This window comes from Anomalospiza imberbis, chromosome 24, assembly GCF_031753505.1.
Source record: "Anomalospiza imberbis isolate Cuckoo-Finch-1a 21T00152 chromosome 24, ASM3175350v1, whole genome shotgun sequence".
Lineage (NCBI taxonomy): Eukaryota > Metazoa > Chordata > Aves > Passeriformes > Viduidae > Anomalospiza > Anomalospiza imberbis.
In genome coordinates this window covers 5,341,353-5,365,477 of record NC_089704.1, presented here as the reverse complement: position 1 = coordinate 5,365,477, position 24,125 = coordinate 5,341,353, and the positions used below count along the sequence as shown (strand labels likewise).

Here is a 24,125-nt window from a genome sequence, read left to right as displayed (position 1 = left end):
TGAGGGGATGGTGAGCTCTCTGCACAGAGCAGGGAGACAAAACAATTCCTGCTCCAGCTGGGCACCAAGGACAAATGATCCAAATCTCAGGCCCAAGAGCACAAACAACGTGGGCTGGAGAGAGGAAAACAAGCAGGATGGGACTGCATGGGCTAAAGCTGGAATGGGACAATGAACTGCAATGTGCCAATGGAGCAGAGCTGATCACAGTGAGAGCCCCCGGGAGCGCTCGTGCATTTTGGGACCATTTTGGTTCATCTTGGGTGCAGCCCTGGCTGGGCTCTGGTGCTGCCCAAGGTGCATCCATGGAGGCCTCTTAACAAATCCCTGCTTTATTCTTTAGCTCCATCTAGTCTCTGTTCTAGGTCAGCCTTCAGAAGGCATCAGCATACCCTGAGCTCACCCTGAGCACCCCTGAGCCTGCAGAGGGTTCTGAAGCCCCATTGCCATGGCAGGCACGTGTGACACTATAAAACATCCTCCAGTGTCCCTTCATCCTGGCCCTGCCACCAGCTAATTCCACATTTCTAGGGAAATACTGACATTTTTCCAATAGCCTGTCCCATCTGCTGCAGCCAGCAGTGAGAACTTCCTCAGCCACAGACACTTGTCCTAACTTTTCACTGATTTTCAATGGATTTTTCTGCCCTGTGTTTTTCTAGCCATTTATTTTTAAGCTCAGGTTAACTTTGGGCCTCAGCCAAGGAATTTCACTGTTTACATCAACAAAGGGAAGCTCTCCCAGCCTCCTTTAGCCTGTACTGGATCTGCTGTCCAGGAATTCCACACAAAAACACCATGCCAGTGACAAACCCAGTCACTCCCAGTCACCCTCTCCCGCCCACTGCTGCAGATCTCTTAACCCTTAACCTTCAGCCTTCACCTGCAAGCAAGTCCCCTTCCAAAATACAAATACAAATAATTGGAATTTCCAAAAACCACAGCATATCCTGGGATATTTCCAACCCAAACCATTGGAAAACAGGTGCCATGTGGTTCCCCTCACAGCTCCCAGTCACTGAGTGCACGGCGACACAGCCACAGATGCCCCAAAAAGGAGGAGAAGGTCTCTTTTTTTTTAAAATTCTTTATTTATAAAAAAGTACATTTTTTTTTCCACAGCTCAGCCACTATTGGTTTTTTATACAAGTAAAAGGAAGGGTGATGCAACACCCCACCCACACAAATTATAACCATGAAAATATCCCCCCCCCAACCCAGGACTCAAAATGAACAAATTACAAAGGATGGAAAACAAAACAAAATAAAAACCAAAAAACAAAAACCAAAAAATAAGAACCCAAAAAATCAAAACAAAAAAAAAACCCAGAAAAAAACCCAAACCGAAATCATAAAAGTCCATTGCATTATTATTATTATTATTTTTATTTTTTATTTTTTACAAAAGCACTTACAACACAGATTACAAAATAAAAAAGAAAATAAAAAGAAATCAAAGAAAAAAAAAAAGTGGGGTTGGGGTTGTTTGTTTGTCTGTCTGCAGTTTTAATTCCACAATGATCATTACAGCCAGAGGACGAAGAAAAAGAGAGATAAAATCCCTGGAGCTGAGGAATCATGTTTTTAAAAAAGAGAAAGGCCAAAGAAAAGAAAATCCAGATCCTCAAGGAGAGTCCCTCCACCAAGAGCAGAGGATCTGACTCCGTGTGCTCCTTACATTCACCCCGGGGGAGTCACACGGGGAAACCCCCCTGGTCCCGAATCCAAGCCCAGCCTTAAGGCTTGGCTTTCCTTCCCTTGCTGAGGGGCTGAGCCCCCCTGCTCTCCCCCAGCCCCTCTGCCCCTGCTCCCCACTCCGGGTGAGTTTGGGAGTGATGGGAAGGACCGCAGACCTTCTCACCCTCCCTGTGCCAAGGGCTGCCCTGCTCATCCCAGGGAGAAGCTCAGAGGGGCAGCAGGATTCCTTGGGGCGCAGGGTGGGGAGGGTGAGGGGCTGTTTCACACCTCGTCAGTGAAGAACAGGCAGCAGCCACACGATGCTGGCAGTGTCCCCTGTCCCCACAGCCTGCACAGACCCCAAAACGTCAGCGCTACAACAGCAGAGCTTGAGGGAAACTTAAAAGTGGATTTTAACCCGCTGGCATCCCTGGGATCCCCCCATTTCCACACTGGGAAGCTCAGAGCCTGCGGGAATGACACAGCTGACCCCCACGAGGGCAAAGGGGTTTTCCCTCCATCTGATCTGCTCCCCAAACCCCAAAAGTCTGCGTGTGTGTGCGTGTGTGTGCTTGTGCACGGCAATGGGAAAGAGCCAAGCAGAGCAGCAGCCCCCGCTCCAATCACACTCCCTGCTCTAATTGCCTCGAGATCAATCTTTGGAGTCTCTCTCTCTCCCTAACCCTCCGTGATTTTTGCTGAACTGTTGTCGTGTTTCTTTTTGACTCAACATCAGGAAAATGCCTCCCTTTGTCCCTCATGTCTTTGCAGTCAATTTGGTGCAACCATCTCAGTTTGTTGATTTATTTCACGAGGAAATCTTCAGGTTGTTTTTTTTTTTAATTTTCTTTTTTTTCCCTGCTTGAATGAAAATGATTTAACAGGGGGGAAAAAAACCAACAAACCTGGTAATTAAATAAGGGAAAATAACATCACTAGGGTGAATTGCAATGAATAATCCTTGAGAAAAGTCCCCAGCAGGGAAACAGCTGGGGTGTCTTTGTACATAAAGCACAGGCTGGTTGTGGGTTGTGACACAGATCTGTTTGCTTCTACGGCTCCCTGAATTCACACCGGGAAGGAAATGGGGGATTGGCCCAAATTCACCTGAATTTTGGGTCACTTACCCCTCTCTCACTGCCTGCTCAGCTTGCCCACTCGCCCTGAGGAACCACAAGTTCTGCTATCCAGGATGAGGCTTGGAAAAGGGAAAAGCACCGGGCTGATGTCTCTGTCCCCTGTCCAGGGATCCCTCCTGGCCAAGGATCGCGGCCAGGGGAGGTGATGAGGCACTGACACCCAGCCCCAGCAGGGTGAAGGCGTTCCCCAGGCAAAAACCCAACCCAGGAATAGCCAGGGGGGCCACACCAGTTCGGGACCGGTGTGAAATGGGGCATTTCCTGCACAGCAGCAGCTCCCTGGCACCGGGCTGGAGAGGAGGAGGCCCTGGACAGCTTCCCTCTCCCAGCTGGAAGCTCCCACTAGCTCTTTGCCAGGTCCCATAGGGGCATTTCCACCTCCTTAGCACCTCTGATGAAAGGGGGGTGGGAGAGGCAGGGGATTTTTCAATTGAGGCAGCCTGAGGGTCCCAGAGAGCTCATGTGTGGCACTCCAGCCTGACAGAATGTGCCCTCTGAGGGACACTGGGGCACAAGGGGACAGGAGACACCATCACCAGAGCAAAGACCAGCCCAGGCTGGCCCTGCTGCTGAGCCCTGCACAGTCCCAGCTCAGTCCCTCGCTGCAGGAGCCCCCAGGAGCAGGATGCACGTGGTTCTTCACTTGGGCCTCTCTCCTGAGCTCACCCCTGCACTCAGGTGGGAACAGGGATCACTTCCTGCTTGATGATGCTGGAAAAACTCATCTAAATCCCTTCAACGGCCCCCTCAGAGCAATTTAACCCAGAGAAGGCAGTGATGCTATTACTGGACCAAAACAGCTCTCAGATGAAGCATCAATCTGATTTTCTTCCCCCACACTTCTTTTTTCTTCCACCTTGCTATGGATTAATGGCTAATCACTTGGCTAATTACCACCCCAAGAGTCTCTTGGCCATCTAGCTGACCTTGCAAGGGACAGCAAGAAGCAAACGACAGCACAGAGGTGGCATTTTTCCATGGCTGTGGTGATAATTGCACCAGGGGAGCAATGCTGAAGAGCTCAAGGATGAGGGGGATGCAGCACTGAGCCTTGAACTCACAGGGTGCCTCGCTGCTGTGCCAGGCAACGCTGTCTAAGGGTCTTCCACTCCAGGTTCTGGATGAAAATTGATCATTTGACCCCTTTTCTGAACCACTCTGAGGAGGTAAGTGGCTGAGCTAAGTCATAAATTTGGGCTGGTGCAAAAAGGGCAGGAAAAAGTGCTGCAGCAGGAAGGGAATCATGTGCAGGCTCTAGCTTGGAAATTCCACATTGCTCCACTCTCTCCTTTCCTTTCCCTGGGTCCCACTGAGTTGTTGAGCCCTCGCTCGGTGGACAGTGTGGGAATGGGCAATAAATAAGTCAAAGAGGCTACAGCTCCAAAAATGACACCCTCAAAGGCAAGCTAACAACTCCCAAAGCAGATTTCTTAGGGTTCCTTTGGACATCCCTGAACTTGGGAGCAGCCATACAGCCCTGACCTCTCCCAGGCCCTTCTGCCCCACTTGCCAGCCTTTGCACCTTTGTTCTTTAGCACACAGAGCTGTGGTGGGAATTGGCCAGACCTGAGCAGTGGCCTCAATGTGAAGAATCACTGCTGGACCCTGCAGATTTTATAAAAGATTGTTTTCTGCCAAAGCCACCCCCTCACAGGGAGATCTGCAGGGCAGGGTCTGTGCCACTGGTCTCACTCAGTGCCTGCTGATGCCTGCCCAGAGCCTGGTGTTGGAGGCACTGTCGCCATCCTGTTCCGAGCCTGGCTGTGGGGTTCAGATCTAAAGGATTATTCACTCCAGAGATGGACTTTGTTGGGAATTCTCCCTGCACCACACACTGGGCCAGATTACAGGCTCTCCCTCTGGGGGAATCAAAGCCCTGTGTGTGCTGCTCTTGCAAGGCACTGGAGGGAAGTCATTCCCACCCCTAATCATCACTAATCAGAGAATTGGAGAGATGTTAAGAGGTTTTATTTCCTTTATTGAGGGCTTTCCTGCTAGCAGGGTGCTCCTGGTGGCAGTGGATGGACCTGGGACGGTTCAGCCTGAGGGATCCCGAGGGAATCTCTGCCTGCCCTGGCTCTGAGAGGACACAGAGCAGCCTTCCTGTGGCATGTGGCTGTCGTGCCAGAAGCCAGGAAGCCTGAGGGGCTGGCAGGAACAGCAGAGAGATTACAGCCCTACAATTGGATTGCCCACTGCCCTACCCCACTAATGCAATCAGAGCACACTGGGGATGGCTCAGGCTGTGCCCTGCAGCAAGCACCTCACGGCAAAGGAAAGCTTTGGAGGCTGCCTGGATCAGAGATCTGACCTTGACTCATCTGTGTGGGTCTGCCCCTCCACCCTCCTCCCTTTTTGCAGCAGGATAACCGCTGTGGAACAAAACCCAGCGGGTAAGGCAGGAGGAGAATTAGTCCTGCTATTTTTAGATGTGCATGATAATACAGCTCAGAAAACTGGGGATTTCTTTTCAAACAAAAGATTTATTTATACATCAAATTAAAAAAAAAAATTATATATCCCACAAGAAGAAAAAAAAGCCCCAACCCAGTGAATCTAATTTGGAGATGGTCGGTGTGAGACAGAGGGCCCTGAAGTCTGGAATCCCATTTATTCACAGAGCAGAGATAGCAGCAATCCAAACCTCCCCAGCACAACGCCGTGGCTCAAGGCAAGGAGGGAAAGATCAATACCCCAGGCTCAATCCCTCCTACCCTGTCTGCCAAGCCTGTGCTCAGGAGAGGGATGTGATATTGGAAAAGTGGCAATCAATGCCACCTACGTGGTGCAGCCACGGGCTGGGGTTGTTGCTAGGAGAGAGAGAGAGATAGAGAGAGAGAGAGAGATGCACCCCCATGCTCTGACCAAAATAAAAAATAAAGTGTAAACACATGACGATTAAGTCTTAGTGGTATAATAAAATAAAACTCAGGGGCTGGTCCTGCCCTGCCTGGGTGTGCAGAGCAGAGCTGAAGGCAGTGAATGCGTGGAAGCAAAGTGTCCTCAGTTGGTCCCTTCCCCAGTGGATGTGCCCGGCACAGTGGTGCCCCAGTGAACTGCTCTGTGGCTGGTACCAGCGACAACAGCAACAAGAACAAAAAGAGCCAGCCTTTCTCTGAGCCATCACGGGGGAAAACGTGTCAGCAATAAATACTCCTTTTCTTTCGTTTAAAAGAACACTCAAACAAAGACAGAAAAATGGAAAGCCAGGCCATAATAAATTGTAGGAGGAAAATGGTAGTTTTGTTTCCCTGCTCTGCTATCAGCCCCTGCACCTGGGGTTTGGTCTAGGGCTTTTTTTCCCCCCTTTCTCCTCACTTTCCTTTTATTGAATCATTAAAAACTGAGTGTGGTTCTCTCCAGGTGTGCAGCAGGCAATGGGAATGTCACCCAGACCCCAGTGAATTAAAAAAAAAAGTGATTAGGGGGGAAAAAACCCAAAATCCATTCACCTGATAATGGCACCTATGTTTCCATTGCCATAAAACTCTCCTGGCTTCTGTCCTATGGACAGCCTACCTGCCCCCCTCCCAAGGTTAAAAAACAAACAAAGAAGACAACATACAAACAAATTTCCAGTGTTTCAGCGGGGTGGGAGTGGGAGGAGGAAGCCTCAGGGAGGGAAGGGCACTCTGAGACATGAAGACACAAACAGAGTGTAATATACAGGCTGGGCAACAGTCGTTAAAGCAAAGAGTAACACCTAAGCCACCGACCAATACAAACACCACAGAAGGGGACGAAAGTCGTCGAAGAGAGGAAATTAAAAAGCCAAACCAAAACCGAGAGAAAATAATTACCCGACCTCCCGCCCTCCCGCACGAGCCCCGTCCCACCCCACCCCCCCCCCCCAAAAAATGATCCGTAAGCAAAGCCGCCCTCCCTCCCCGCTGGCCCCCAGCATCCAAAAAGTCTGTGCGGGGCCGGGGCGTGCGTGGGTGTGCTCGGAGGGATGCAGGGGAGGGAGGGCATCGCTCGTGAGCGTGTTTGTGAGCGCGCGTGTGTGTGTGTGTGTGTGTGTGAGAGTGTAGCAGAGGGGCGTGGAGCTACACGTACCACTCCTTTTTGGAAATAAAAGACCCGTCGTTCTGCGACACCATGTTCTCGGCCAGGTCGAGCTGCTCGGGGTCGTACTGGAAGCCGAGTGTCCTCTCGTCGTAAGGTTCGGGGTGGGCCTCGCCCTCGTCGACGGTGAAGTAAGGCCTCTTGGCATCCTCCTCGTAGGCTTTGGGGCCGCCCAGCTTGCGCTCGCCTCCTGCGTCCTCATCCTCGTCCTCGTAGGTGCTGCCGCCCAAGGGGCCCGGCTTCTTCTCGTCGTCCGAGTCGTCGGGGTACTGGAGGTTCTGGGCCATGGGGGGGTGGTGCTGTGGGATGCCAGCCTTGCTGTAGCCGTTGCCGTACACGTGCTTCTTTGTGCTGTAGTCACCCTTGAAGGTGTGACGCCGGCGCCGGAGTACCACAAAGAGCACCACGGCCACCAGCAGGACCAGCGAGACGCCTCCCACTATGCCCCCAATCACCGGTGTGGGGATGTTCGGCTGCACCATGGATTTGTGATCATCGATTGGAGACGGGGTGTAGGGAAATTCTGGGTAGGAAAAGACAGATGGAAGGGGGAACAGTGTCAAACCATGCGGAAACGCGCCCTCCCTCCATGCTCTCATTGCCAGTTTGGGGTGGGGGGTGAGGGGGTGGGAAGATGAGGGTAAGGAACAGGGAAGGGAAAAACTGGGGAAAGGAGAAGAGGGGCATCCTCACAGAGGGTCAGCTCTGCCTCAGCAAGGGGAAGGTGCCGTGCCAAGCTGGCCAAGCCTCATGCAGGAGCCCAGCAGGCTGCAAGCAGTGATTTGCCCTCCCCAGCCCTCCTGGTGTCTCCAGGCGCGCTCAGATCCCACCAGCCCCGTGTCTCGAGTCCGGACGCGCTCCGTTTTACCGGGTGACAGAATTCCAGTTCCAGTTTCCCTGAGAGTGCTCCTGACAGGGAGCGAGACCCCAGACCCCACCCGAGGGTGGGCACCGAGCTGCTCAGAGGTGCCACGCTGGACCCACCAGCTCTGCACCCCTCTCCTCACATCCCAGCCTGGATCAGAACCAGCTGGGGCCAGAAGGCAGCAGCACCTTGTGATCCCCCACCCACAGGTGCCCTGTGGCTGCACAGAGCTGCTCAGAGCCCTGCTGGCTCCTGACTCCTTGTGCTGACCCTGCAGCACGAGGACACAGCCCTCCCACTGCTTCTTCCCCTTCCCTGGCCAGCCAGGGCCACTCCTCCTGCTAATCTTGCTCCTACAGCTACCCTGACCTATTTAAAAAAAAAGAATAAATAACTCAAAAAGAGGCAGAGGAAAGAGATGAGAAAGCAGCTCTCTTCTCTTTCATGTAGTTCAACACCTACACTTTGGCACAGATAAAGTTTGAGCCAGGACTTCAATCAACCTTCCTGGGCACAGTTACAGCCCCGTGCCGAGCTCAGAGCCTGTTGAACACCCGTGTCCAGCAGGCATTAAACACCACATGCTTGTCTCAGCCCTTCGCCTGCCTCCCAATTCAGGCAGCGGGTGCCCTGTTAATGCCCTGTGGCAGCCTTGTTTTCGCACGTGAGACCTCTCCCAGTGCTTTTCCCACCTCCAAGGCCTCTCTGCCAACCCTGGAGCATCCTGGCCTTCACTTCTTCCCCCAGCAGCCAAGGAGAGGTGCAGACCCAGCAGCAAACTCAGCATCCCTGAGCACAGCCAGGGTGGGGCGATGGGCAAAGAGGGGCTCAAAGGCAGCAGATTCCAAAGGGATGAGAGGCAGTGACTGCTGCCTGCCCCCCTCTATGTCCCTGCTGGCACAGATTAGCCCAGCCAGTGGGGGAGAGGGGACAAAAGAGCTTCCCCCAAGTGAAGGCACAGCAACAGCTGCAGGTTTTGGACAAGGGCACTGAATTCGAGCAATTGCTGGCCTGAGCCATAAATGTTTTAGGGTTTTTTGTGCCTGGAAGATGATTAATTCCTGCCTTTCCTGAAACATCAACCCGACAACAGCGTCTTGGTTTCTGCAGAGCTGACTTGCCTGGAGCAGAGCCTCCTGAGGCTGAACCCACACAGAGAGCAGCCCACTGGGCAGAGTGGGCTGGGGGACAGATGGAGGGGCCCTGCTGCAGCCAGAATGAGGAACAAGATGCTGCACAGGCAAGAGCCAGCATTTTTTCCCAGAGACAGCCTTAGAGAAGCAGCAAGGGCATGTCTTGCAGCACGGGGAGCCGGGGCTGGGCTGTGGAAAGCCAAAGCCACATGTTGCATCAACAGAAGGCCTGTCCCAGCCAGCTGGTTAATGCAGAACCTCTCTGCAGGGACACCAGGGACAGTCACGTCCATCCCCTCGTGTTCCTGCCTGCTGAGGGCTCAGCTTCAGCCACACAACATCCACACTGTTCCCTCTACCCCTTGCCCAAGCCACCTCCCCGGGGCTGCCGCTCGCTGTCCCAGCCTTTGTGGTGCCCAATTCCCAAAGCTGGGCACACAGCAGGGGAGACCTGGAGGCTGAGTGGGAGCAGGGGAAGCCCAGCAAGTTCCCAGGGCTCAATCTTTTATTTTCCCACAGCTCCGAAGCCTCCTCACACCCTGCTGCTCCCTGCAGCAAGGCTGAGTGTGCGTGGCCCCAGAGTCCCCAGAGCCACCCTGAGAAGCCCCAGCCGTGGTGTGCAGATCCCCCAGACCGCACTGATCCCTCTGCCTCGCAGCTCTGGAGAACAGACCTGAGACGGGAAGGCTGTGCCTCATTTCTAAAGGAGCTTGGCCCACTTTCCTGTTAAAAGCCTCATTAACAGTCCAGGTTGGATGCGTGAAGAGAAAAGTGGGGATGTTTTCCTACCTTTCTCAGGAGATATTTATTTTTTCCCTGCCCTTTGTGCTGCCCACCCCCGATGTAGCACTCGCCACCCCCGTGCCACCCCCGTGGCACTGCCAACGCCGCGGACACGAGCAGGAACACATCCATCCATCCATCCCTGGTGGATTTCACACGTCGCTCAGGCAAGGAACTATTTTCTCCCCTCATCCCATCCCCATCCTCCATTCCCAGGCCAGAGAAAACAAACCCAGACTGTGGGAAGGGAGAAAGAAAGAAAGAAGACAGGGGGAAGATCATCCACCAGCAGCCCCAAATCGCCCCCTCCTTACCCACAGAGCTTCCTCCCTCCTCATCCTCCCTCTGGTGCCGGGACAAGGGGGGCTCTGGAGGCTCGGGGGTGACCCTGGGGTGGGGTCAGTGTCCGGGGAGGAGGGGGTCCGGCCACTCCAGAGCCCGGCACTGCCACTGGATGGCGGCACAGACCGGCGCTGGCTCCGGAGCAGGGTGGGCACTGCCGCGACCCTCAGCGGGATGGGAGTGGCGTTCCCGGGAAGGAAGGGCTGTGCCCTGTGACAAGGTGCCTGGGCACAGGCAGGTGGTGAGCGGGGACCGGCGTGTCACCTGTCCCCACATCCAAATCCATTAAGGGCTGCCAATCCTACAAACTGGGATCCACCCCTCTGCCCACCCCGTTCCAAACAGAGCAGCACCAAGGAGAGAAGGCGAAGTGTGGGAACAGGATCCCCTTTTTTTGTGTCCAAGGGGGGGGCGTGAAATTTCTGGAAACCGGTGCAATGCCTGAGCGTGCTCGGGGGCCCCATGTGAAAAATCCATTAGGAAGAGTCTGGAGAGAATTAAAGCCCCTGTGAAAAGCAGCCTGGAGAAACAGGAGACAGCGGAGCCGAGGGAGGGGGAACAAGCCAGGCTTTAATGCCAGCATGAAAAGCCTCCCCCTGCCTGCCAACCCCCCAGCCCTTATAAAAAGAGGGAGTGCTGTATGAATAGGAATTAAAGCAGCAACACTATCTGCCCGTGCCCGGCTCTGCCAGCTGTTGTATTCAGCCCAGCTTCCTGTCCCTGTGCCAGCAGCCAGACCTCTGGGACAGCAGCTGGGAGAGCAGGGAGAGAGACAGGAGGTCACCCCGGGCTCAGCCTGGCACCTTGCCCAGCCCACAGGTTCTCTTTGATGCTTTTGCAAGGCTCCAGGCATCTCCTGCCCTCTTCCTGCAGCACCCCAGGGCTCAACAGTGAGGCCACAAACGTCCCCAAACCTTCCCCATCACAAGAGTGGCTTCAAAAGTACGGGTTTTAAAGAATCCCATCTTTCTCTTAATGGCAGTTTTTCAATAAAAATGAGGCGTATGCAAATCGTCCCACCTGTCCATCAATCCATTATCTGCTGCTTTTTTGAACCTGCTGGCCAATTTTAGTGCTATGTGACAGAACGAGCTGAAATTATCCCTACCAGAAAGCTCCTGGAGACGGCTGGAGCGGGATCCTTGGTAGAGGTGGGAGCCAAACCTCATTAGACATCAGAGAACCCAGAGGGACAGGAGACTGCTCCCAGGGGCAGGAAGGGCCCAGATCAGAGAAAGGGTATTTTTAGACACCTGGTAATTCTTCTGTGATATGCAGATCCACTGGAAATCAGCTTTCAAAAGCTCCTCTGCTCATCTGCTGGGATATTTTAAAAGACTGCTTCCTGTGGACATGTTTTTCCTTTAAGTCCCATTACCATCCTTTTCTCCTCAATCCTAAGGATCAAGGGAAAAGCCAGCCTCAGCCCAAATTCTCCCTGTAGCCACTGGCATTTAATAAAATGTCAAACTCTGTGAGGAATTAGCTGTTGGCCATGTGTCAGCCCAAGCTCTTCCAGAGGAATACTCTGGATTTCCTTCTACCTTGGAAAACCAAACAGCTACACAACGTGAACAGCGCTCCACACAGGAACCGGAACCTGAATTCCAACGTATTCACGGGGCTTCCCAGTTCCCAGATGGCCTCAGCAAACACAGAAATGACCCCGCAGGGTTTGTTTAGGAGCCAGATTGCTGATGGCAAACTTTCCCTGCCGGACCAGCCCACGCCAAATTATCCCAGGACTTTGCTCATGTGTTAAGTTATGTACACGAGGGAAGATAAGGAGAAACCTCGGGACAAAGCTGCAATTTGAGAAGCCCAGAGCACTGCTGACCTTCTCCCTCCCCGCTGCACCTCTGCATGTCCCTCTCCAGCTTTCCAAGCTTTCCTCTCCCTCCCAGGGGTTCCTGCCGGGCGGGTGGGGATGGAAAAACCACTGGCAGCTAATCCAGCAGTTCAGCAGCTGCCACTGGCGTGTCAGAGTGCGACGGCTTTCGGGCCAGATGCCAAACGTGTCTTAGGTTTTAATCTCTCTCTCAGGTCACCTATCCCCTGTCAATCAAGCCCTGCTCCCGCGGGGGCCGCTGGCACAGATGCCACCAGACAGGATGCACAGCCACTCTGGAAGATTAGCATCAGCCAGACCCCCTCCTCGGGGCTTGCTCCTCTTCGACCCCCCCGGCCCTACATCCTCCCACCTAAATCTGCCGGCTTTGGGAGCACCTGCTGCAGGAATTGGGATTTAGGACTTCCCAGAAAGGGCTTTCCCCTGCCCGGTGCTGCGTGGCAGCAGCTCCAGCGAGCCCCACGGGCTGTTTGCAGTGACCTTGCTGGGACGAGGGCACTGCTGGTGTGTAAATAACTCTCTGCTGGAAGCCAAGCGAGCAGGGGGGGTCAGCAACCCCTGCCAGCTTTTCCTCCCCCCAGCCTCTAGCACATCCAAGGCCAGGGCTGCAAAGCTGCTGGCACAGGCTCTCCCTGCTCCCTGTGAGTCTCCTTCAAAGGTCCATTTGCCATTTTGTTCCCTTTCTCCTTGTGCTTTCTCTGGCTGGAGCCAGTGCACAAGGGGGTGAATGTCTCCTGCACAGGCCAGGGTGCGTCCATGCTCTGCTGCACCAGAAGAGCCCATGTTCATGAATCCATGGACATACACACTTTCAAATGCCTTATTCGTGTCCTGTGCAGCAGGGCATCCCTGTGCATGCAGGTTTGGGAAAACCATTTCCATGGCCAGGATGAAAATGGGATCACACAGGGGTGTACGTCCATGGGCAGGACAAAAATGGAATCACACACATGTGAATATCCACAGCCAGGATGAAAATGGGATCACACAGGTGTGTAAGTCCATTGGGATCACACAGGTGTTTAAGTCCATGGGCAGGACAAAAATGGGATCACACAGGTGTGTAAGTCCATTGGGATCACACACATATGAATGTCACAACCAGGATAAAAACAGGATCACACATATGAATATCCATGACCAGAACACAAATGGGATCGCACAGGTGTGAACATCCACAGCCAGGATGCAGGTTGGGATCGCACAGGTGTGAATATCCATGGCCAGGATGCAGGTTGGGATCGCACAGGTGTGAATATCCATGACCAGGACACCAATGGGATCACACAGGTGTGAACATCCACAGCCAGGATGCAGGTTGGGATCGCACAGGTGTGAATATCCATGACCAGGACACAAATGGGATCACACATGCGAATATCCACGGCCAGTTCTCTGTGCAGGACCACCACACACGTGCAGTCCATAAGCACAGCCTCTTATTCTGTCACCCACTGCCTGTAATAAATAGTTACATGTCACACTACATGGCTTGCCTGCGACTGACAAAGGTCCTGCAAGGCAGGAGAAGCTATTAGGGGAACAGATTGCTGGAATAAAATATTAAATTTCCACTTATCAATCTCTTTAATGCGCCATAACTCTCATAGAAGCATTCAGCCTTCTCCCTCTGAACAAATTGCCCTCCTCATCAGGGGGCTGAACCAGCCCTGCACTTTTCTTCTCTGGGGCCCGGAGGGAAGATTTTGGGCGGCAAAAGGGGGGAGAATGGGGAGACAGAAAGGGGAAAAGCTGCTGCAGGGTTTTCTCTGCATCAGCCTTCTGTGTTGTTTTTTTTTTTCTCCCAAGGCTGGCTGCTCACTAGATTGAACTCCATTTATTGCATGCAGCTCTTGAAAGAGGTTTCGTGGTCCACTGACAATCCCTAAATTGCCTGCAAGACCCAAACAAATGTACCTGTAATAGCTGAGCGAGGAGGGCTGAGCCCTCCCCAGCACTGGCCTAATCGCTCCTTAGGGAGAGCTGGATAAACATATTCAGATCCCATGAATTATTAAAGGATTTTTCTTTTTTTTTATGTGGTGCAGGCCTGGCCTGTGTGGTTGGCTGTTAATCCCTCCTCGCAGGGCAGCTGTGGGTGTGCCCTTCATTCCCTCTCATTTAACCTCAACCCCACAGCCAGGACCTTTGGGAACCAGCTGAGATTACAGGCAGGCAGACACCAACCCAACCCCAAAAAATCCTGCCAGCCTCCACTTCCTCTGCCAGCCCTGTGATGGTGGAGCCTGAGAACGATGCTCTTTTCCAGTCCTCTGAAAAAACACCAGGAAAAGAGACAATTCCAAATCCCAGAGTGGGAACCCACAGCCCCTCGTCTCTGGAGGAGCCTGTGCAGGTGAGCTGGTGCAGCCACCTTCAGTGCCACATCAAAAACAGGCAGGAAACACGAAGAGAGGGCTGTGCCTGGTGTCCTGACACCCCAAATGATAAGGGGTGGTTGAACGGGCAGAATGACAGCAAGAAATGGACACAGAGGCTATGGAGGAACAGAAAGTGACAGCCTGTTACACTCAAAGTCTTCTTCGGTCCCTACTCCACCTCCTTCTCTGTGTTTGAGGAGGTTTTTAAACTCTGCTCGCTGTTTTAACGTGCCCCAACCTTCTGGACACTGCGTGGGATGGATTTCTGTTGCCAAAGGGAGTCACAGCTTGTACCAGGCACTGCCCCAGGAACACTGAGGTGACAACTCCCCTGGAATGGCCAGCAGCTGATTTTGGCCATGACCTTGGTTGGGCACGGCTGGGCACAAAGGGCTTTGTTCTTCCAGTGCCTTTCCCTGGCAAAAGAAACAGCCCCCAGAGAAGTGGCTGTACCAGGAACAACTCAGCAGGCAGGGATCCAGCCAGGAGGTGTGAATGAAAGGCCTGCTACAGTGATAACGATCATAAATAAATACCGGGTAATTAGCATCTAATTAGCACATCCCATCCATTGACCTCCAAGCACTTGGATAGAGGAGGATTAGCCTGGTTTGCCCACGTTCCAGAGAGGGGAGCTGAGGTGCCAAACACGGAGTTATTGCTAATTTTAGCTGCCCCAGACTGGGCTCTACGCTTGCTCAGCATTTACCACCAGAGAAAGCTGGTGGAGGGGGCTGGAGTTTCATCACCCTCAGGTCAGACAACTCCCCAGGGATTGGGGTGGCAGGAGAGGCTCTGACTGCCTTGGGCTGGATAGGGGAAGGGGTAACATCCCCGGGAGCCTGTTCTGTGTTCCCCGTGCCTCGGAAGCCCCCAGTGCACCTCATTGCCCATCCTGTCCGGGCTGTTCGCAGCCCAGAGTCACTGCAGTGTGGCTGTGCTCCACCTCACTGCTCCAAGAGGCACTTCCAGCCCTCCTGAGACCCACCAGTTACTGTCTGATAAACCGAATCGCTCCTTTTACCCCAAAGGAATGGGATAAATGTCCCTTTCCTGCCCTCAAAGCACCCACAGCCTCTTTTCCCCCTTGGTGATGTCTCACAATGTCACTCTGACTTTCAGAAATCAGGTTATTGCCATATGTTATTTCTTCCCTTGAAGGTATTTCTTGACATGACTTTCTCTCCCTGACACTACCTGAGCTTGCCCACATGTCTTTCCCTCCCTCCTGTGGCCACACTGCTTTGCAGGCCGTCAGATTCCTTCTGTCTCCTGTGACATTACAGCCTCACTTCCCACTGCCTGCATCCTGGGATGTTGTTCCTCCCTGGAGCTGAGACAAAGCTCCTCCAGCACTCACAGGAATCCGTGGCGAGGAGGTGAGCGAGTTCACAGAGCATTGCAAGGAGCTCAAATAAAGACCATGAGAATTGCCCAACACCAGAAACACCAAACACCATCCTCAACAAGTGACTCATCCATCTCCTGCCTTCCTGGCAGTCCACATCCTCATCCTGCCCCTTGTTCTGACCAATATCGCCCTGACGTGTCTCTGCTGTTAACATGTACAACAATCCAAAGCAGAAAGATGGGGAGGGGACAGATTGAATTGGTGTAAGAAAGAAAAAGACCACGAGAGGAGAGGAGGAAAAAAAAAAAATCCAAAGCAACCAAGTGCAACACCAGTACAAAGCCAAGAACTCCACTGCCCCATTTGCCTCAGGAGATTCCCGCACCTGAAAGGAGACACTGGTGATGGAGGAGATGGAACTGGTAGATGTCAACTCCTCACACGTTTGTCTCCCTCCCCACCTTCTTTTCCACGTTCCAGAGCAGCCCAGGTGCTGTCCTACCTGTGACATTGACTTCCACCAAGCCCGAGCGTGTCCCGATGGCGTTGGTGGCCTCGCAGACATAGGTGCCGGCCACGCTGTAGGACACGGGCCCTTTGAAGTAGATGGTGTTGTTCTGGATTTCCACGCTCCCTGGCAGGGTCCCGTTTGGCCTGGAGGGGACAAGAGACTGTGCTTGACCCCACAGGTGACACCCAGAGGTGACACCAACGTTCTGGGTCTGTGCTTGCCCTTGGGCAGGTGTGGAAGCTGGAGGTGCTGGCTGGAAAATCCCCATTAATGTAGGCAGGAAAGGGACACAACCTGACCCTGTTTTAGCCCAATTTCCTGCCCATTTAACTCTCCTGATCATCCAGTGTTAATTTCAACTCGAACTCAAGGACAGCAGTGTTGATTTAGAGCCCTGCTCACATCAGAACAGTCAGGTAAGTGTGAAATCGGAAAAATGCAAAACTAAACCTGGAGATACAGAAAATAAATTGACAAAGGCAGATGAAAAAATTTTAAATAAAGCCCCTGTGTGTTAGGCAAAGACACACATGGCCTGGTTATTCTTAATTACTGAAGCAAAGTAAAGTAATTACTCCTCTTAGGCAATTAAAAATTACTCAAGTAATTCCTTCCCCTCCTCCCAACCCAAATGTGCACATATTGTCAGCAATTTATAAGAAACAAAAGGGAATAACGGGGTTATAATTAGTATTGTGAAGAAGTGCCTAAATGCATGTATTTTGCATGTCTACACATACACATATGTACAGAAAACACAGTTTTTCCAGCAGCATCAAGACAGCGATCCCCAAGCTGATGAAAAAACACCTTAACCATGGTCCTATAGAGCCCTGAACCTACAAAAACAAGAGTGCAGCTCAAAAGGGTGATGTGGGATGCTCCAGGAAGCTGCTGCCTCCTCTGACAGCTCCCCTGACTGCTGCTCATCACCATCCAGATGGGAGGAGAGGGAAAGCACTGCTGGGTTTTACATTCCAGGCACAGAAATAGCCTCAAGGGGCATCTCTTCTGCCTCGGGTGCATTTTTGCCTCTGAGGCTTTCCTGGAAATGTTGTGAGGAACCCAGACAGCCCCTCGGAGCTAAAGTCAGACTGGCAGAACCAACAGATGGAGAGAGCTGGGGATGGAGAACTAGGAAAAAAAGGCAGGAAAAACAATACTTTTCAGACTTCCACTTTTAACAGTTTGATCTGGGAAGTGGAATGAGGGAGAACGTGCTCCTTGCAAAGCCATGTTGAGAGCCTCTCTCCTGATGACAAATGCCAGCTGAAAAGAAGAAAGGATCCATTTGATCTACCTCTTTTAAAGCTTACATGAGTGCTTACAGAGAAGAAAGAGCAGCAGAGAGAACCACATCAGGTTGTGTCAATTCCCACCTGACTGCCCAGACATCCCTCACTCACTTTTCAAGTCCCTTTAGTGTGTTCAGCCAAAAGCTGGAAACCTGAGGACAAGGAATTGTTGCTCTTTAAATGTCAGTCACGTGAGGAGCTGATTCCAGGGAAAGGTTGTTCACACACAGACAAATTTTGTGTTATTTGCACCCTTTCAAAGCAGGGAAATCCTGGGTTCTCCCCCAGCTCTGCTGCCGAGGCACTTGGTGGTGCTGGGCACATGAATCACCTTGTCACATCTCAGCTGCCTCACGTCGCCAGGGCAGAATATCATCCCAGTGAGGTGAGAAGGGGAAGTTTTTCCTGGATATTGAGGCTGCACTGAGCTGGCAGCCACCTTCACCACAGGCACAGGTTGTACCTTGGAGTGACACCGCTGACACTAATGGGACTGGGCCCTAAGTGATCAGAGGGTGAGTGAGGTGTCTGCAGAGACTCCTTGTCCCTGCTGGGAGGTGACATTTGCTGCTGGCAGCAGGGCTTTGGGGACACTTACAGCTTCCACTCGTAGGTGTGAGCTGGGGGGTTGGCATCAGATTTGCAGATCAGCTTCACATCCTTGCGGTTCAGGAACCAGTTGCCATCAAAGCCCTCGATGGTGACTTCTGGCTCATCTGCAGGGGTGGGGAAAGGGAGGAGAGCAGAAGGGGAAAAGGAGAGAGGAAAGGGTTGTGGGAAAGGAAAGGGGAAGAAATGAGAAGGGAAGAGATGAGGGGCACGGGTGGGAAAAGGAGAGAGATTAAAAGGAGAGGAAAGGATTGTGGGAAAGGGGAAAATATGAAATAGGAAGAGATGAGGGGGTAGGAGTGGGAGAAGGAGAGAGAACATGAGGAGGGAAAGATGATGGGACAAGGAATGTGAGGGAGTGCAAAAGAGAGAAGGGGAGCAAAAGGGACACAACAGAGGCAGAGAAAGAAGGTAAGAAAAAGAGAAAACCCACAATTATTCCAAAGGATCCTTTCAGTTTTCACTCTCAGAACCAAGACCACAACCCCTCCACCAGCCCAGCCCCTCCCCTGACAAACCCCTCTTTTCCCAGAGCCCGTCCCCCAGCCAGCCCTGAGCCGGGAGCCCTCCCAGTGGTGCCCAGGCCCCTTACACTGCACGTTGAGGGTGATGCTGTCGGTGAACCTCTCCAGCTGGTAGTTGACCACACACATGAGCTGCTGGCGGTGCGCCTCGCGGCTCGGCACCAGCCGGTACCGGCTGATCACCGTGATGGTGCCGTTGCTGTTCCGGATCTCCTGGAACTCCGCTTCCCCCTTCAGCTTCGTGTCCCAGGTGACAGTGCTGGGGGGCTTCCCGTTGGAGGAGGTGCAGGTGGCTACCAAGATCTTTTCTGTCCTGCCGGACTTGGCAATTAGTGGCCTCTTGGTGCCCTCCATCCAATTGGTGGGCTTGGCTGCAAGGGAGTGCAGAAAGGAGGAGGAGGAGGAGAAAAGGATGCAAAGGGATGGTTAGAAAGGCAATGCTGCTCTGTTTGCTCCATCCCAAGAGCCATCTAACACCACTGAGGCTGTGACAGAGCTTGTGGCGAGTCCAGAGCTGTGCAAATTGCCAGCAATAATTCCCACATAATGACTGCTTTATGGCAGTGCCTATGTACCTTGCACTATCTACCTGCATCATTTATGGGGAAACAGTGGTGGAAGTGCCATAAATGTGGAATAAATAATAAATAAATAAATATGGAAAGTCAATCCTTTCCTCCCAGAGGTTTTCATCCCTGTGTTAGAATAGAACTGAAATTAGAGAGAAAACAACTCATGTAGACCTTGGGTGGGGTCTGTTCACTCACAGCCCTGAGCTCCAGGGACAAGCTCTGCTTGATTTTAGGATCAATCTGTTGTTTCTTCTCTCTTGACAACCCCAGCTCATTAAAACTCACCACTCCCACAGGGACCTGGTCACTGTTACTGCACCTACATTAGGAGCAGGTGGAGGGAAAAGGGGAGCTGAGGCCTGGAAAGCAGAAGAGATGTGACAGCTCAGCTGCCTCAGAACCACCTGCTTTGTGCTCCCTGCTCTTCACCTCTTCCCAGTCAACTTAAAAATCCATCCCAGGTACGATTTACACCCCCAATTAATGTTTGCCCTGAGCTCCCAGGATGTGAATCTCAGGTTCCTCCAGCTCTGTTGGACTGGAGGTTAACCCTGCAGAGCCTGCCCAGAGCCTTACCCAGCACGGTGAGGTTCAGCTGCCCTTCCCGGTTGCCGGTTGGGAAAGTGGCAAACTCACAGATGTAAACCCCCTCATCCTCCAGCTCCAGCCGGGACAGCTGGATGGTGCCATCCTTGAAGGAAGGGTTCCGGAAAGTCACCCGCTCCTTGTAGGGGGACAGGATGGACACGCCCATGGCGGGGTTGTAGATGGCCACATTCTGCTTGGTGCCGTTGGTGGCCTTCTGCCACGTCACCTGGGTGATCTTCACAATGGGCAGCGTGTTGGTGAAGCTGCAGTGCAGCACCACGTCCGTGCCGATGAACCCCGAGACGGAGTCATTGACCAAGACAGTCTGAGCTTGCAGCCCTGCAAGGAAATGGCAACACGTGAGCGTTGGGGTACTTCCCAGAAGCAGTGTGGTTATTGGGCATCAGGCTCAGGAATTCCTCTATTTATTCCACTTGTTTCACAGAATCACCAGGTTGGAAAAGACCTTCAAGATCATCAAGTCCAACCCAGCCCCAACACCTCAACCAAACCCTGGCACCCAGTGCCACATCCAGGCTTTGTTAAACACACCCAGGGATGGTGACTCCACCACCTCCCCGGGCAGCCATTCCAGAACTTTATTACCCTTTCTGTAAAAAACTTCTTCCTAATATCCAACCTAAACTTCCCTTGGTGCAGCTTGAGCCTGTGTCCTCTGGTTCTGTCAGTGCTGCCTGGAGAAAGAGCCCAACCCCAGCTGGCCACAGCCACCTTTCAGGAGCTGTAGAGAGTGATGAGGTCACCCCTGAGTCTCCTTTTCTCCAGGCTGAGCACCCCCAGCTCCCTCAGCCATTCCTCACAGGGCTTGGGTTTCTTATTGGCATGGCTGATACAAGAGCAATTTGTGGCTACAGGCACCTTCTGCATCCACCTGCAGCTTCATTCTTGGTCATAAACACCTTCCTCCCACTATGACCAGCCTAGGGCTCATCATCATCATCACCCAAAGGCACAAGGCTGGATCAATAATGCCTTCCTCCCACTATGACCAGCCTAGCCTAGGACTCATCATCATCATCACCCAAGAGCAATTTGTGGCTACAGGCACCTTCTGCATCCACCTGCAGCTTCATTCTTGGTCATAAACACCTTCCTCCCACTATGACCAGCCTAGGGCTCATCATCATCATCACCCAAAGGCACAAGGCTGGATCAATAACACCTTCCCCCCTTTTGTCTTCAGCTCGGGGTGACTCTGAATCAGTTGTGGTAAATATGCAGGGCATGTGTGTCTGCAGGCATGTGAAAGCCCTGATGTTTATCAGCTCAGCACATCCCAACATATGCTAACACACACTCAGACATCCATTTAATCCCATTGGAGCTGCAGCAGTAATTAAAGGAGCTGCAAAGACTCAGCCTTCATTTCAGGGCAGCAATAATTCCCATGCAAGAACGGCTTTAAGGCACTGCCTCTACACCTTGCATGATCTCCCTGTATCATCCAAGTAATTTCTGTGGCCTTCTTATAACCCCAGAAGTGGCTGAATTTAGGAACCTTCCACCTTGATTCTATGGAAGGTGCTTGTGAAAAGTGGGAGCTGCAGTCCGTGACAGCTCTTCTGTCTCAGTTGATTCCTCCCCTGACAGATGGAGAAAAGTATCTCCCACCAGACTGACCCTGAAATTCATCTTTGCTGCCACTGTGTCTTTTCCTAATCTGTGTGTTTAGAGATAATACTCTGGTAATTATACAGCCAGTATTTGTATGATAAATACAACAGAGAGGCAAGGTGGGAAGAACGAGAAAAGCGGGTTTTAATCCCAGCTTCTGGGAGAATCTGCAATTGGATGGATTCTGGGAGCTGGGAGGAAAGGAAAGAAAGGGAAAATAAAAAAAAAAAAAAAGAAAGATAGAGAACTCTTTCATGTTCTGCACAGAAAGTGGGGAACATGAAAGAGTAATGGAACAGAGAGAGGGGCTGGGGAAAGAAAAATGCAGAACAAGAGAAACAAGACAGCACCTCCTAACAGAAATGTCACCCTACACTGTTCTTCCAGGGATGAATGGCTCCCTGTCCAAGGTTAAAATAAACTCCTCAGTGTTAGTCCCCATGGCAGATGTGCCCTGCGACTTCTCCAAGAGTCTCCTTCCTGCGGTTTCTCACAGACACACACACACGTGTGCAGGCAGACAAAACTCTTCCCCACCCACCCACCCTCCACGTTGCCCCCTCACTTCCTACCTGCTGTTCCCAGCCTTATCCTCATCCCCACATCTCATCTATGCCTCTTCTTTTTCCCTTCTCCTTCCTGTGACCCTGAGGACAAGCCCCAACAACCCAGCCTGGCCACAAGACGCCACCAGCTGACCACAGCCATTAGCAGTTCCGACCGAAACTCGGCCTCCAGAGCTTTGTGTGGACTTGCCCCCTGTTCCCCGAGCCAAGCCCCACACCCCAGCACTGCAGCTGGGTGCTCAGGAATGTTTTCCAGAGCTTCTTACAGCCACAGCAAAGTGCTGGTGCCCTCAAGTGCCTGCACGCATGAAGCCACCGTGTCCTCTGGGGCTGGCAGGATGCACCCTTCCCCTCCCAGCATAGTCAGGGCCATTTTCCCCACAGTTTTCACTCCACAAAGCAGAGGGTAGGGATGTCCCCACCCTGAGAAAGTCACATCTGGACCCTGCTTCCCCTCTGGAGAAGGACGTCCCACCAGCAGGACACAGTGCAGGAACTTTTCTGCCACCAGTGCCAACAACTTCCTCCCTGATGAAATGAGGGCACAGGCTGGGTTTAGATGAGGCCACGCTGGGATCTGAGGGAAGAATGGGTGGACAGGGGAGGGGGAGATGTCTCCACCTTGCTGTGCAGCATATGCTGCTCCTTCCACCCCGGAGGTGAGCGAGCCTCTTGCAGCGTTGCCCACACCCACCGAGGTGAGGAACAGCTTTGCCAAGCAGTCTGGCTCAGAAGGCTCCAGAGCCTCCCAGAGCGTGTGGGAGCTTGCTGGGGAGCACTTCAATCACGTAGCCAGGGCCTTGGGAACGGCCCAGGCTGGGTGGGTGTGCTCAGCACTCCCTCAGCTCCCAGGGCCGGGGGAGCGCGGAGTCATCAGCGCCTCTTTCACCAAGGGCTCGTGCCCCCAGCGGGGCCTGCCTGGGGCTGGGGCGCTGGCACAGCTGGCTCTGCTCCCCACAAGAGCTGGCTCTGCTCCCCACAAGCTCCCTGACCCCCCACGGGGCCCTTTGAACCGGCATTTCCACACCCCAACAAAGCGGCCCCGTCCGCCAGCGCAGGAAGTCACGGCTCAGCGTCTCCTCGCGGTGCCCGGGAGCAGCAGAGGAGCCTGCAGACAGGAGTAGGTGGAAGGCCACCAGCTTCTCCTCAGAGTCACCCTGCAGGGCTGGCAGTCCCTTGTAGCATGAGCACTGCCAGGCTGAAGGCGGCCACTGGTGGGCAACTGAGATGTGCCTCTGGAATGAAGATAAAGTCAATCAACCTGCAGCCATTCCAGCAGGGAATGTGATGGGTAGCACAGGGGAGGTCAATCCAGTCCCTCACTCCATCCATCATTACTGTGCCCTTCCTTTATGCTGTGATTTCCCTGGAAATTAATGAACTGACCCTTTTAAAAATCAAGTTATTTATCTTGACCTTGAGCAGCAGCAACAATTCCCAGTTCTACCCTCCCCCTGCCATGGGATCCATGCATCAAAACAGGCAGGGCTTGGACATAAACTGGAGAAAAAGTGGATTTTGGAGATGATAAACCTGATCCTGAACCTACAACGGTCCTGCAGAACCTGCCTGTGTCCAGGTGTGAAGAGCCAGACTTCTGGCCAGGGAAAAAGCTGGTGCCAGTTGAGTGAGGACAGCTTGCCAAGAGCCAAACGCTGCCAAAGCTGGGATTCAGGCCCTTACACGCAGCGGCGTTGACAAAAACACATTCCAAACTTTCTCAAGGCTCCAGGGGAAAAGGGAAAACAAAAAAACAACACCCAGCAGAAGAAAAAACAAACAAAAAAGCACCCTGAAAAACCCCAAACACAGCGCGGAAATCGCGTTTCCTTTCCAGGTGACTGAACAACTCTTTTGCAAGACAGGAAAAACTCTCTCTGTTCCAGTCATCCAAGCCTTAAATCAGGAAAGCAATGCACCCATTCTGCTCCAGGAGCACCCACAGCTCAATGCAGCGATGCGGAAGCGGGACAGATGGAGGAAAGGGGTTTGGGAAGTTGCTGGATCGGCTTCCCACCCTAAATCAGAAGCCAGAGGGCAAACTTGGCTGCTGCCACGCTCTGGAGAGAGCTTGTTTGCAAGGTGACTGAGCTGGGCTGGCGGGCCTTCCCTCGCCCCGTTACACACTCAATAATTCATCAGGGCAAATGCATAGATAATTGATGGCAATGAGCACGCACGGCCGGCAGAGGAGGAGAAAATAAAATCACTAATCAGCCTCTGGAGAGGTTTGAACATAT

The 24,125-nt window shown here is 52.7% G+C and overlaps 2 protein-coding genes and 1 long non-coding RNA gene across 8 annotated transcripts in view; all 3 read right to left on the bottom strand.

The window, feature by feature from the left end:
* The window catches only part of THY1 (Thy-1 cell surface antigen), a 393,200-nt gene that overhangs the window by 119,850 nt on the left and 249,225 nt on the right, over positions 1 to 24,125 (bottom strand). The window lies entirely within an intron of this gene.
* Positions 1 to 24,125, bottom strand: part of NECTIN1 (nectin cell adhesion molecule 1) — a 90,895-nt gene that overhangs the window by 28,259 nt on the left and 38,511 nt on the right. For 5 of the 6 annotated variants that reach the window (XM_068172064.1, XM_068172061.1, XM_068172062.1 and 2 more), the window contains exons 2-5: positions 19,673 to 20,023; positions 18,593 to 18,895; positions 17,990 to 18,107; positions 16,088 to 16,239 (exon numbers count right to left, since the gene is read on the bottom strand). In XM_068172064.1, coding sequence (XP_068028165.1) covers positions 16,088 to 16,239; positions 17,990 to 18,107; positions 18,593 to 18,895; positions 19,673 to 20,023 — 924 coding nt within the window. Of the gene's footprint in view, positions 1 to 5,278; positions 7,405 to 16,087; positions 16,240 to 17,989; positions 18,108 to 18,592; positions 18,896 to 19,672; positions 20,024 to 24,125 lie in introns of those variants that run through there. The other variant, XM_068172063.1, reaches the window with a different exon arrangement.
* Positions 2,505 to 3,251, bottom strand: LOC137462197 (uncharacterized). Its single transcript, XR_010993617.1, has 2 exons — positions 2,977 to 3,251; positions 2,505 to 2,908 (listed from the first exon to the last, which is right to left on the bottom strand). It is a non-coding gene; the product is annotated as an uncharacterized lncRNA (long non-coding RNA).